The sequence below is a fragment of the Mastomys coucha genome, unplaced genomic scaffold, assembly GCF_008632895.1.
Source record: "Mastomys coucha isolate ucsf_1 unplaced genomic scaffold, UCSF_Mcou_1 pScaffold1, whole genome shotgun sequence".
Classification (NCBI taxonomy): Eukaryota; Metazoa; Chordata; class Mammalia; order Rodentia; family Muridae; genus Mastomys; species Mastomys coucha.
In genome coordinates, this window is record NW_022196891.1 from 68,187,100 (window position 1) to 68,201,256 (window position 14,157).

The window sequence follows — 14,157 nt, forward strand, 5'->3', positions numbered from 1 at the left end:
GATGGCTCAGTAGTTAAGAGCACTGGCTGCTCTTCCAGAGGTCCTGAGTTCAATTCCCAGCAACCACACAATGGCTAAACCATCTGCAATAGGGGTCGATGTCCTCTTCTGGTGTGTACTCATGTACATAAAATAAATAAATATTTTTTTAAAAAAAGAAAAAGAGTGGAGAGGGAGAAAGAAAGAGAGAAGAGAGAAAGGGAGGGGAAGAGAGAGGGAAGATGGGAAAGAGAGAGAAGAAAAAGACATTTCTCTGATATCCCAAACACCACATTCTCTTATATTTTTGCCCAAAGTTCCCTTTGCCAGTAGGAAAAGCAACCCTAGTATCTATAAGCCTTCATTTTGGGAAGAGGAGGAAGAGGTTGAGATGATGGCTCCAGTCTCTTCACTCGCTCCCCAAACCTGAAGAGCCCTATTTGCCATGTTCCAAATTCTGTCCCACAACACATTCAGAATCCCCACCCCCTTATATACTTCTTAGCAGTCCCAGCAGCTAACTATGCCTTTAGGGGAAATCCCCAGCTGCGGTGCCAGGCTGCATAAATGCTTTGTGAAATAGGTGTATACCAGAGTAGACAGAGCCAGACAAGAAAGTGAGTCCAGTTGTGCTTAGACGTTTTGGTTTTTGTAGACCTAGTTCAATCCTAGACAGGGATCCACACAGCCTGGCTGAGGAACGCAGACCTTGCTCAAAGCCAAGCTAGTGAATGCTCTTTCGCTCAAGCTCTCTTATCTGTTGGCTCAGCTCTGAGTCACACTCCAGCCCTCTGACGTGGCATCTACATGGAACCCTTCCTCCTGCCTATTTCAGCTGTCCTGGAAGCCTTTAGAGAACTCGACTCGCCTTTATGTTCTGTCTTTAACTACAGTGAGGCAACTCACTGTAGGCAACTCCCACTTCCTGCATCCTTCCTCCTGCATCGGGGTGGAAAGGCCACTGGCTTTCCAATCTCAGAGGGTTCAGAGGTCATCTAAACCACTCATCCACCCACGTCGTCCTTCCCTGCCATGGGGAATGATCTACTCCAGATTCCATTTGCATCATGGTGGAAGGATCAGGCCAATGTTTGATACACCATCATGCGTGGGCATTAGAGCCTCAGTGTGCCCACAAAGTGTATCCTATGAATAGCTCTAACCCTCTAGAATTTCCTCAACTCAAATCTCCTCTCAATATGCTACTAAAAGTTGAGCTGTTCTATGCCTACCACTACCTCTACACAGGAACAGCTTCTTGAAAAGATCTCCAGGGTTACTTCCGACATCTTTTTGTCTTAGAGACACCCCCCTTCCCCAGTTAATCCTATTGACCTCTTGTCATACAACTGCTAACCCTGTCCTTTGGAGCGCTGCCGCATCTCCCCCAAAAGACGCAGATGCCCTTGCAGTCCTGTTCTGGAAATGTATCCAGATTCCTCGTTTTACTACAGTTTAGTCACAGCCCACCCTCTTTCTTTCTGGGGTCAACGTTCCTCTTCTTATCTCTAGTGAGATCCTCCTTAGGTCCAAGAGTTAGACTCAGAACTGACCAAGAGATGTGAGTCCCAGCCTTCTCCCATGGCTCCAGCTCCCACTGAACTCACACGAGCTGCTGCTTGCTGGCTCCAGTCCATGTGGAGGCCCTGGGATGACAGGCACTGAGCCCCCAGAGGGCATTCTGTACTCACCTAGTTCCTCGGGAAAGGTTTCTCCCATTTCCCTGTGATCAGGGTTTCCTGGGAGAGCTAGGAGGGGCAGGTAGGAAGTTAGTAGGATTATGGGGTGAGCCCTGAGACATCAGGATCAAGGACCAGGGTCAGAACAGAGTTAAAAGCAACAGAGACCTTTCCCTCACACTGGCAACACCTCTCTTCCCCAATTCCCAGCTCCCCTGCCCCCCAGGAACATCTTCAGCCCATAGTGACTAACCCAAGAGGACACCGGGGGGTGTGTGACATAAAACACTCCACTGCATCTTTCCTGGGTTCATCCAGCCTTTTAAAGGTATGATCTTTTGGCTGGGCATGATGGAGCACACCTTTAATCCCAGCACTCAGGAGACAAAGGCAAGAAGACCTCTGAGTTTGTGGACAGCCTGGCCTCTACAGTGAATTCCAGACCAGTTAGGGCTACAAAGTGAGACCCTGTCTCAAAGAAAACAGCGTAATCTTTCTCTTTGCATATCTCAATATATACTTATCATCCATAACTCAACAATGCAGAGTGTGTTTGGAGGCATTAAGTATTAGTTAGTAGTATTACTTTCTCTTTCTCAGTGGTTTCCATTGACTTGCCTACAACATTCCTCATTTCCACACCTTGGCATAGTTCCTAGAATTCTCTTCTACTTTGCCTAGCTCATGCCTACCCCAGAGACATCACCTTTCTCCGCAGTGGCAACAGCTTATACTTATGTACTTTTTTAAATGATGTATTCTCATTTTATGGGTATCTGGTTTTTTTCCTGCATGTATGTCTGTGCAAGGGTGTTGGGTCCCTTAGAGTCAGAGTTATAGACAGTTATGACCTGCCGTGTGAGTACTGAGAATTGAACCTGGTTCCTCTGAAAGAACTATCAATCTTCTTAACAGCTGAGGCATCTCTCCAACCCCAATGTATGTGTTCTTTGCCATCTGCGAGGCTCTGGTACAAAGGCTTTGGCCTCATTCATTGTCCTAATACTCCTGTAAGGTGGGTCCCATAGTCTTCTTCATTTTCCAGACCAGTAAACTGAGGCCCAAAGGTTGAGTAATTGACTCATCATTATAGAGCTGGTAAGCGGTTGAGATTTGAACCCTAGCAATCTGGTCCTCCTGTGTGTACGTCAGTCACAACACCACACTGGCTCCCCAATGAAACCTTCCCTAACTGTTCCAGCCAGGTTGCCTTGCCACGGTTTAGATATGAGATGTCCGTTAAGTGCTTGGTCAAGGTGGAATAACTGGGAGGAAACCAACACTTCAGTGTTTTAGGTCTAGTGGGAAGTCTTTAGGTCATCAGGGACATGGTCTTGAAGAGGATGATGGTGGGATCCCCAGTCTCTTCTTTTACCTCTTTTCACTGGCCTTAAGTAAGAGTTTTATCCTGTTGTGTACATGTAATATTACAGCTTGGTTAGGCCCAAAGCAATAGGGCCAAGAGAGTACAGACAGTCTACAAAACAACGCTCAAATAAACCTTTCTGTCCACTTACTTATTTACTTATATATTTTAAGATAGAAACTTGAACCTGTGATTCTTCTTGGCCTCCTGAATGCTAAACTTATATATATTTACAATGCATAGCAGCATTTTTTTCTTCATATGTGGATTATCTGAAGTACTTCATTATACTGGCAGAAAGCTGACAAACACATGAGGTTATAGAATCGTCTCCCTTTTTTATATTTTAGATTGAGTCTTGCTGTGTAGCACAAGCTGGCTTCAAATTTATCCTACAGTCCAAGCTAGCATCAGACTCTTTGAAAAAAAAATACTTTTTTTTTAAAGGTCTTTATTGTTGTGGGGGTGCAGTACACACTATAGCCCATCTATGAAGGTTAGAGGACACCTCTGTAGGATCAGTTCTTTCTCTCTCCACCTTGACTTGGATACCAGAGATTGAACTAAGATCATGGGGCTTGAACTGCAAGCATCTGCACTGGCTGGAGCATCTCACTGACCCTGGCTTCAGGCTTTAGTTCTTCTGCTTTACTGTCCTGGGATGACAGGAATGTGTTCTGACCTCCAGGTCACAATTACGTCTGTAGCCTTTCCTTGCTCTAGCCCCCTTCTTATAAGTATCCACTGGTGCACCTGGTATTTCCCACAATGCTGGGAGCTAGCTGGGGTCAGAAATGGAACCCAACGCCTACAGCGTCTAGCACAGTTCATGGCACATCACCAAGTTTGTTCAAGTCTTGCTTAACAGATGAATGTATAAGTAGCTGAATGAACAGCGTGGGACAATGTCAAAAGCAAATGAGCCAAGGAGGAAGTGATAATAAGAGGGACCAAAGAGTGCCACCAACCTGGAACCTGCTTTTTCTTGAGATAGATCAAGGATACTAGGATAATAACAATGGCTGCTACAACAATTCCAGTGACAGCAGCTACAATTGTCAATACCGGCAAAGACCTGCTGGACTTGGGCCCTGGAGAAGACAGATATGAGGACAGGTATTAAGTACTCTCTGTGAATCCATCCCTCCTCCAATGAATCAATCCCCAGTCGCTGTGTCTGCTCACTCATAGGTGTAATACATTTCCCCGAAACCTCATAAGCATAGGTTTAATGGACAGACTTGTGCCCCCCCACAAACCAAGTGTTTCCACCAAACTAGTGAAGGCACACTGGTAACAGTGTAGAAGCAGAAGGGACAACCCTCAGAGGTGGTGGGGAGGGTGGATCTGAGGCCTCCCAGAGATGGTGGTACCACCACTACCTAGAACACGGTCTGCCTTCAAGAGTGAACGGCTGTTACATGAGAGACGAGGAGTTAAACTTCAGCTCTTAGGAATGTCTAGGAGCTTAAAGAACCTATGTACTAATAACAAGGCTCTGCTGCCCAATAGTCTTGGCACCCACCACCTGCAAGTGAGGAATTCTGGGCTGGGCCCACTTGGCATCACTTGGCAAGGCCCTCAATAGCTCTCGCCTTGGCCTCAAAGCCCAGCTTTGCTACTGTGGCACTCCTAGATCTCCATGTGGAGCTGCATAACTTTAGCCTTTTGTTTATCCCCTATTCTCCTTTTCCAATGTCTTGACAGGGTCCACATACCTTGGACAGTGATAGTGACAAGCTTGGAGGAGTATGACATCTTTCCTAGATTTCCTTTGCAGTAGTAGTCCCCACTGTGACTGTGGTTGGCTTTTGGGATCGAGAAATTAGTACTCTGATGATGAAACCTCACAGATCTTCCATTCTGGAAGAATGAGATCCTGCTCAGGTGTTTGTTCCTCCAGCTATGGCACCTTAACATGATGTTTTCCCCTTCCAGAAACACCAGCTGAGGAGTCTGGAGCAGCAGCCAGTCTGAAAGACACAAAAGGACCATAGCATTCGGAGGGTAAAGTCACTCTTCCTAGGGGGGTATGGTATACTAAGGGAGAGAACTTTAGTGTGATGTCAGGCAGTCTTGATCTCTGATTCTAGCTCCACTCATTTGGGAGCTCTTCGATCTTAGGCAAGAGAGTTAAGGCTTCTGGGCCTCACTTTCTTCATCTGTGAAAATGGGCACATTCAGATTTTGCGGCTACAGGAGTTCATGGTGAACAACAGGTATCCAAGATACATGCGTGTTCCCCTGCCTCTCCTGAGAGAAGGACGAACACAAGAGATGGGGATGTAATGCCCCCCTTCTTGGCAGGAAAGATGAAGGAGTGCAGTCTGCCTGAGGAGACAAGTATGAAGCACATACAACAGAGTCTTCTGTTTGTGGGATGATAGAACAGCTTGAACCCCCCCAAAATGTGGGTTTTTCTAATGAATAATAATAAATGTGGAACTACAGTCCAGCAGGGTGTGGGGTAAATCATTAGCTTAGGGTATATAATTGAGGAAATCCAGGATCAGGTGACAGGAGGGAACTAAGTAAAGAGCACCAGCCGTAGCTGTTGCTAATGTGGTCACCGGGTAATTCTTCTGGAGGGGAAACCTACATTTTTGCCAGCAGCCTTGTAAAAATTATTGATCTGCTCAGCAAAGATTCAATAAGCCCCGTCCTGTTTTGGATAACTGCAAAAATGAAGATGGACGAGACACAGCTTTTCAAGTCGAGTGCCCACAGGCTGATGGAAGAAAAAGAAAGTCAAAGACCTGCCGGAACTGCGAGGGCAAGAGTTAAGGAAAATGTCCATGCTCCCCAGAACCTCCAGGGGAGAGGCCTCAGCACCCTCAACTGAGCAGATGAGAATGCTGAACTCAAAGTGAAATGCATCGGTCAGACTTGGATACACACTTCTTCCCTGGGCTTAGGATTCAGTTGCAGAGTTTTGGCATTTTTCTGGGTATCATGAAATAGAAGGGTTTCTATGAAATAGGGACTTCCTTTTTCTGTCACATTCAGCTGCCTGTGTCCTTGAACTCTCTTGCTCAACCAGGACTACCACAACAAACAACCGTTCACACAATTTCTCAGGAATTCGAACGCCCTCCCCTTGCACGCTAAGCACAAGGGCTGGCGAAAGGGGAAACAAATGGACAAAAACTCCTTTAAGCAGCTCCCTCTGATGCTTCCCAGAAACCAGCCCACCCCTTTCCCTGCAAACTTTGCAGTTAGCAGATCCACCCTACTCCACCCCCAACTTCTTGGTATCCCAGCTCCTCCCCCGGGGGCCAGCCTTTTCTAACCAGAAATCACTCCCAGATGTACAGGGTCACTGAGGCCGGTCTGCGCCATTTGGCACCGATATTCTCCACTGTCGTTGGCTGTGGCCTTAAACGTGTAGTTGGCTTGGACCTGGCTCGAGATGGACCTCCTGTTGTGGAACCACTGGGTAGAAGAATTCCCAGGGTTGTGGGTCCCTTCGCACATCAGTGTCACCATGTCTTCCCTGAGCACCTGGATCCATGGAGGCTCGAGTTTCACCACAGCCTTCGGAAGATCTGCTGAATTTTGGAGAGAACAGGCAGCATCAGGCAAGGAAGCCCCAAGAGCCTAAGTTTCAGCTGAAAAAGGCATTAGCATTCTATTCCTACTGAGGGCACCAAGGGTGGGACCAGGCCCAGGAAGCTTTTTCCATTGAATTCTACGTATTCCTTCCTATGAGCCCCAGGGAACTCACAGAATGTAATTGATCCTCAGCAGGGTAAAGCAAGAGAGAAGATGGGAGGGGGCAAAGGAGACACCCCAAAAATATCTCTCATCAAGATATATTTATGTTTCTCTTCTCCTTCCCTCCCCTCACTTGCCTCCACCCCTTGCATGCAGATGGATCTCTACATCAGGAGAACAGGGCATGGAGCTCTGTCTCCTGATGGCTAGTCTTATATCAACTTGACATAAAAATTAGAGTCATCCAAAAGGAAGGAACCCCAATCGTGGGAAAAGGCCCTTGTGATGGTTTGAATAAAAATGGCCCCAGTAGACTCATAGGGAGTGGCGCTATTAAGAGGTGCGGCCTTGTTGGAGTAGGTGCGGCCTTTTGAAGGAAGTGGGTCACTGGGTTGGGCTTGGAGGTTTCAGATGCTCAACCCTGGCCCAGTGTCACTCTCTCTTCCTGCTGCCTGCTGATCCAGATGTAGAACTCTCAGCTCCCTCTTCAGCACCATGCCTGCCTGCATGCTGCCGTGCTCCCTGCCATGATGATAATGGACTTGAACCTCTGAACTGTAAGCAACTCCCCAATGAAATGTTGCTGTGATCATGTGTTCTGTGTCTCCACAGAAATAGAAACCCTACTTAAGACACCCTTCTTGCTGCAGCACATTAGAACTTACTCCTCATAGCTAACTCCACCCCTATGCCCATTTACCGCTTTCTCTTCATCTTTACCTCTCTTCCACCTTCCCAGGCTCTGGTCATTCACTCTCTGCTTTTTTTTTTTTTAACAGGGTTTCTCTGTGTAGCCCTGGCTGTCCTGGAACTCACTCTGTAGACCAGACTGGCCTCAAACTCAGAAATCTGCCCGCCTCCACCTCCCAAGTGCTGGGATTAAAGGCGTGCGCCACCACCACGCGGCACTCTTTGCTTCTTTAAGATCAACTTTTAAAAAGCTCACAATTTTACTAGGAGAGTGAAAGGCAGTTGAGAACAAGGACAGTTTGTGATAACCGGCCACATCTCACTATAACGGGACTAGAAGAGTTGATATATATATTAGCTAGCTATGGCTTCTGACCAACTTCCTCCCCGGACAGAGAGAAGGAGAGGGGCAGGGCATCTTCTGGGAACAACGGTCCTTTCCTGGTCCTGACCTGATACTCGGCTTGGTTGCTGATACATTCAGAGCAGCTCCAGACAGACAGACCACTGAGGGAAGACGGGGTCCCAGAGGAGAGTGAGGAGATATAAAAAGACGACTTACCATGAGTCCCAGCAACAAGATCTGTAAGAAAGGAAGCATGCGTCAACTTCTGCACTGAGACATGCCTGCTCAGACCCAGAGCCCCAACTCATCCCCACAGCCTAACCTTTGTGGCACGGCCCTTCCCCGGGACCTCCTTGATGGAGCACATTTTCAGAAATAATTAAGCTCCTTCCCCCTCAACGTGTGTTTTGTGACACTTTCAAGGGCTGAACACCTTTGACTGCTAAGAAGTTTACATAGGATTGGTGGTTTAGTACATCAGAATTTGCCAAGGTCCATTCTGGGAGTAGGGCTTTTCTTTCCTGAGGAGGGACTACAGATCATGTAGATAACCCACAATCTTTGTTGAAAAACAGAAAATACTCATGACAAAAAATATTATAGCTTGGTATATACGTCCTTAAAATCTCTCCACGTGTATACATATACACACATGTGTGTGTAATGTTTACATGCAGACAAGCAGCAAAGAGACCACACTAGAAGAGCGTTCTCCAGCCTGATTTTTCACTAAGCAATACAAGATCTAATAGCTTAGTCTGTTTTCTATTGTCATTTGAGCATTTGTGCCTTATCCTACAACTGACTTTTCTTGTGATTTATTTCACATCCTCATTGCTTAAGACTTAGGTCTTCCAGTTTGTGCTTCTAAGCATATTTGATAAGAAAAAGAAATTACGGAAGGACACCATGGGGCTACACAGATGGCCCAGCATTTAAGGCCATAGGTTGCTCTTCCAGAGGACTTGGGTTTGATTTCCAGCACCCACATGGTGGCTCATGATCATCTCTTAATTCCAGTTCCAGGGGATCTGACATCCTCTTCTGGACTCCTCAGGCACCAGGCACGCATGCGGTGCACAGACATATATATAGGAAAACTAGTCATTCACAAAAATTAAAATCAAATTAAAAGAAAAGTACACAGGATCTGTGACTTCCTGTAGGAGCCGTTGGAATGACACATGGTGAGGAAAAGAGACATGGGGCAGGAATGCTAAATACAAGGATGTGGCACCACCATTGGGTACAACAGTAAAGCTGGTCCTGAGATAAATGAGAGCCCAATGTGTGTGCATGTGCATTTATGCACCTGCCCATGATGGGATTTTTACAATCGCACAAGAGCTGAAAAAGGCAAGAGCCTTCCAAGCCTGAATACTTTCAGGGATAAGAGGACAGAGCAGTTCGTGAAAGTGCATCCTTCTGGCAGTCTAGAAAACTGGATTCTGATCCCCACACCACCACATCTCAGTATGTACACTTAAATCCCTGCTATTCCATCCATTGTATTCCTAGAAACTGCATTGACCGCCTTGTGCCTTGCTGAGCACACCTAAAAGAAAAGAATTAAGTCTCTGATCCCCACTGAAGCCAACAGTCTGATAATAAGAATGCACATGTGTGCAAATGTAATCTTAAAAAGACTTTTGGTTTTGGCATGGTATCATTACATAACCCTGACTTGGCCTAGAACTCATTTTGTAGAGCAGGCTAGCCTTCTACTCCCCAAGATCTACCCCACTCTGTACCCCTAGTCCTGTGCCACTACATCTTATTAAAGAGACATTCTCAATGCCATTGGAAGATAGTGGGCAAATACAAGGAAGTTCAACAGAGGGAGAGATTCTGGGGCACTGGACGTGGCTTGGTTTAAGCACTTGGGAGGCAGAGGCAGGCAGATTTCTGAGTTCGAGGACAGCCTGGTCTACAGAGTGAGTTCCAGGACAGCCAGGGATACACAGAGAAACCCTGTCTGGAAAAACAAAACAAAACAAAAAAAAAACAAAAAGGGCTGGAGAGATGCTCAGCGGCTAAGAAGAGCACTGACTGCTCTTCCAAGGGTCCCAAGTTCAAATCCCAGCAACAACATGGTGGCTCACAACCATCCATAATGAGATCTAATGCCCTCTTCTGGTGTGTTGGAAGACAGCTACAATGTACTCACATATAATAAATAAATAAATAAATGTTTTTTAAAAACCCAAACACCCTCGATAAAGAGGAACACAGCCGAAAACGGAGGTGGCTGCCACACTCTGGAGGATCGTCAATGCCAAGCGGAATGTCAGGAAGTGAGAACACACACAGAATTCACATTGACTTTACCACTGTGATGGGTAGTCTACGTTATCAGCTTGACTCGGTTTAGAATCACCATGGAAACATCTTTCATTGTGTCTTCAAAGGTGTTTCTGGGAAAGTTTAGCTACAGTGCTAAGACCCACCCCAAATATGAATGTCTCCATCCAATGGGCTGGGGTCCTAGCTCGAATAAACAAGAGAAGAAAAGGAAGCCACCTACGTACTGACATCCAGCTCTGTTTCCTGACTATGGGTGTGAGGTGGCCAGCCAAGGTGCCACTGTGCCTTCCCACCACAATGGCCTTGAAAGATATGTCAAAATAAACCTTTTTTCTTTTTTTCTCACCCTTCACTATCCTCCCTCTTGCTCTAGCCCCACTCACTCCAGGCCATAATTTTCTTATGTGTTTCTTATTACAGAGGGTTGTAATCCACCATGTGGTTCCTGGGATTTGAACTAATGACCTTTGGAAGAGCAGTCAGTGCTCTTAATTGCTGAGCTATCTCACCAGCCCCCAAATAAACCCTTTCTTAAGTTGCTTTTGCCTTGTGTTTTTGACAAAGTAATGAGAAAAGTAAGTAATATGACTGATGTACCATGACCTTGTAGAGGTAACTTTACTTTTCTCTACTTTGATTCCCTGCCTTATAAATGGAGATAAGGGCAGCAATACCCATGCCATATTTGTCGTAAGGATTGGTTACAATCCAGATAAAGTATCTATGATGTTCCAAACATACCATGTGGGTACCTTTTAAGTGATCCTAGGCGAATTTCCAAAGTTTTCTGTTTAGTTCAGAAAACAATGAAAGGTTCATTTTGGAGCTGAAAGTGCTGTGTCAGACTAATTGGGACAGAGGAAGTCCCAGAGATTAGTAAGAAAAAGATGGTTACCAGTGATCTAGAACACCATGCCAATGGCCTGTGCAACATCTGGCTGCATCATCCCCTGACTTCCTCGTCTTTAGTGAACCTTCTCTCATACAGTTTAGCCACACAGCCCCATGCTATACCTCAAGGCCTTGTCATCATCGCTCCAAACCACACCAACTTCTAAAGCCACAAAATGAAATAGCTAAGGCTTCAGTCACAATCCCCCTCCAGCCCTCTTCTCTTGCCCAAGTTCAGCCTCCATGATCATTCGACCAACACTTCATCATCGCTGTCTACCTGTAAGTCCACATTTACCTTCCCATGCGCACACATGAGTAGGTGCGCATACACACACTCACATACACACATCACATTCATCATTATCATCACCTCATTGCAAATCCCTTTATCTTTTCCTTGCTGCTGTTGTTGTTGTTGAGACAAGGTCTCATGTAGTCCAGGCTGGCTGCAAACTTGTCATGTAGCCTTGAACTACAGTTCTTCCTGCCTTTACTTCTCAAATACTGTGGGTGGGCCCCCTTCATTTATTTACTCTTTGACTCCATCAAATGTACCCATAATCCCTCATGACCTTGTTTGCTCATCAGCATAGACAATAGGAAGCAAAGAAGACACACGTGAGAGAAAGCTAAGAGACAAGGCTGGGGAAACGACATCTAATGAGACATAAGGTTGATAAAAATGGATGACTAAGGAAAAGGTGACTTCGCTCATGTAAATAGAAATATTACAAAGATAAGAAAATGTGCAAGGCAGTGATACTATGCTGAATTTTGAATATAAACTTGTGTCTAAGCTGTCAAATCTATAGGTGTCTGGTCAACAGACAGGGAAATTAAAGTATACAAAGGAAGAAGGACAAATAAGCCTGGGAGCTAGTGACATAGAAGTAATTGCTAAAATCCCTGAGTATGTAGGACTGGCAAGGAGGATAGAATATGAAAAAGAAAAAACAAAGCAAAATCAAAAAATGAAGAGCTGCAGAAGAGGGGAACTATCATCCATGCTTCATTCTATATTGGAGAAACAGTAATGAGAACTCTGTTTGTGTCCAATGCTCCCTGTAAGGAAGATGAAAATCTTGTACTTTAGGCCAGGAAAACGGTTTTGTTTGTGGATATGACCCCAAATTCAGAACAGCACCTAGCACAAAGATCTTTAGGAATCAGCAGAGGGGCTGGAGAGACAGCTCAGCGGTTTAGAGCACTGACTACTCTTCCAAAGGTCCTGAGTTCAAATCCCAGCAACCACATGTTGGCTCACAACCATCCGTAATAAGATCTGACATCCTCTTCTGGTGTGTCTGCAGACAGCTACAGTGTACTTAGATATAATAATAAATAAATCTTTAAAAAAAAAAAAGAATCAGCAGAAATACAAGCAGTAAAAGGCAAGTGTAGTGTCCACGTTGCCTGGCTAAGGACAATTCACTGTGGAAGGAATGGGGACATGATGAACAGGGCAGTCCTGGAGCTTTATCAGGAGACAACAGGCCTACAGTGAAGGCTCTCAGAAAGCACCATGCCTCCCCATAGCTGTATGGGAAGATTCTATAGCTACTCAGGACCGAAGTCAGGAGCAATCAAGGCACAGTCAGAGGGTATTATAAAATTGAATGAAGTTATGAAATCCTACCTAAGTGTGGAGGCCCAGAAAAAAAATGGGGGTGTACCAAAGGAAAATGGAAGAAAATATCATTCTTGGTTTTCACACAGGAAGGTCAGCCCAAAAGAGGCAATGTGGCTTTCTATTTGTGTAGTACAGCTATCAATCACCTGACAAAAACTCCCAAAAATGACATTTTCTTCCATTTTCCTTTGGTACATCTCCATTTTTCCCCATTTTTTTAGCGCTGACCAGATTTCCCTATGAGTCATAGCATGTAACTTGGGGTGGGTGGGTAGCTGTATGCCTTCTTCTCAGAGGTATGGGTAGATGCTTCCAGGAACTGAGCTTAGAAGATGCTCCTGTAACAGGGAGCTCCCTTGCTGGGCATCATCAAGACTCTACTAATGGCCTGGCACCATCAGTTTCTGTCCTCTGGCCAGAAATGAGACCAGGACCAGAAAGTCTTCTTCCATCTCAGCCTAGGACCCTGACCCTGACTTTCTTCATAAGCAGGGCCAGGACCGAGTCCCACAGCCTATGCAATGAAGGAAGCACGAGAGATTTCTCTGGCCCCACAGCTGACAACTCCAGACTTGCCCATGTTTGTGAAACCCTGAACCCAAGTTCCCAGGACAACCCCGAGCTTCCTACACCTCTCCTTATATAATAAAGTGAGGTGGGGGTGTCCTTCTGATGGACAGTGGCTTCACGGGCACAGGGAATGTCCACTGCCACCCCTCCAAAGCATCTTTGAGCTTTTCTCCCAACCCTTGTCTAAAGCGGTACTAGACATCGTGCCTAAGACTTGGTCCCTGTGTGAATCACAAATTCAAAGAGAAACTAGTCTTTTAATTGCTCACTCAAGTCTAGGACACTAGATTTCGATCAGACGAGGGGAGGGTGATACCAAGAGACAGGAAAAGAAGAGACAGCAAAAACTCCTGCCAGCTTTGATTTTTCAAAGGCCGGCCGGGTTGTTACATTCTAACTATTAGCCTGCTACTGTACTCCTGATTTTGCTGGCATACCTCCTATGCCAGGTTGGTTCATCCAACCCCAACCCAGGTGTCCTTGCCCCTGCCTTCCTTCTAGAGGTCCCGACTTACTTAGCACTGCAGTCCACAGTAGCATATGGCACCAGGTCCGTGAGAACACAAGGACACTCCAGTTGCTCTCCATGGAGAGCGGTAGGAACGGCAGGATTCCCATCAGTCCTGGAGTGAGTCAGCTGCAGGCACAGACTTCTCTCCAGGCTTAGCAGATTGTACCCAGAGAACAGACAAAATTCTGAAGTCCAAATGGGGAAGTGAAAAGAAACGGTCTGTTTAATCATGGGCTCCTCCCCTTCCACCCTCTTTCCTTTCATCCGTTCTCTATCAGAAGATTCAGGACTGAGCAGAATAAACTGGATTCAGCTCAAATCACAGAATTTTTTTTTTTTTAAGAAACTGAGAAGCAACACCCTTCTTGTTCTGCTGGAGCCATAGCTGACCTGGGCCTCTGGTACAGAGAGGGAAATGGTCACCCTAACGCAGCTCAGAAATCATTTACCTCAGTCTGTGTCCCTCGAGAAAAA

The 14,157-nt window shown here is 45.9% G+C and overlaps 1 protein-coding gene across 6 annotated transcripts in view; it reads right to left on the reverse strand.

Annotated features, from left to right (window-relative positions):
* Positions 1–13,877, reverse strand: part of LOC116103280 (low affinity immunoglobulin gamma Fc region receptor II-like) — a 16,848-nt gene extending 2,971 nt beyond the window's left edge. The window contains exons 1-6 of one of the 6 annotated variants that reach the window (XM_031389063.1): positions 13,688–13,877; positions 7,991–8,011; positions 6,315–6,569; positions 4,743–4,997; positions 3,993–4,115; positions 1,671–1,727 (exon numbers count right to left, since the gene is read on the reverse strand). In XM_031389063.1, the coding sequence (XP_031244923.1) occupies positions 1,671–1,727; positions 3,993–4,115; positions 4,743–4,997; positions 6,315–6,569; positions 7,991–8,011; positions 13,688–13,790 (814 nt within the window). In that variant the 5' untranslated portion in view covers positions 13,791–13,877. Of the gene's footprint in view, positions 1–1,586; positions 1,728–3,992; positions 4,116–4,742; positions 4,998–6,314; positions 6,573–7,990; positions 8,012–13,687 lie in introns of all 6 variants that reach the window. The other 5 variants (XM_031389044.1, XM_031389053.1, XM_031389035.1 and 2 more) reach the window with 5 other exon arrangements.
* Positions 13,878–14,157: the final 280 nt, after the last annotated feature.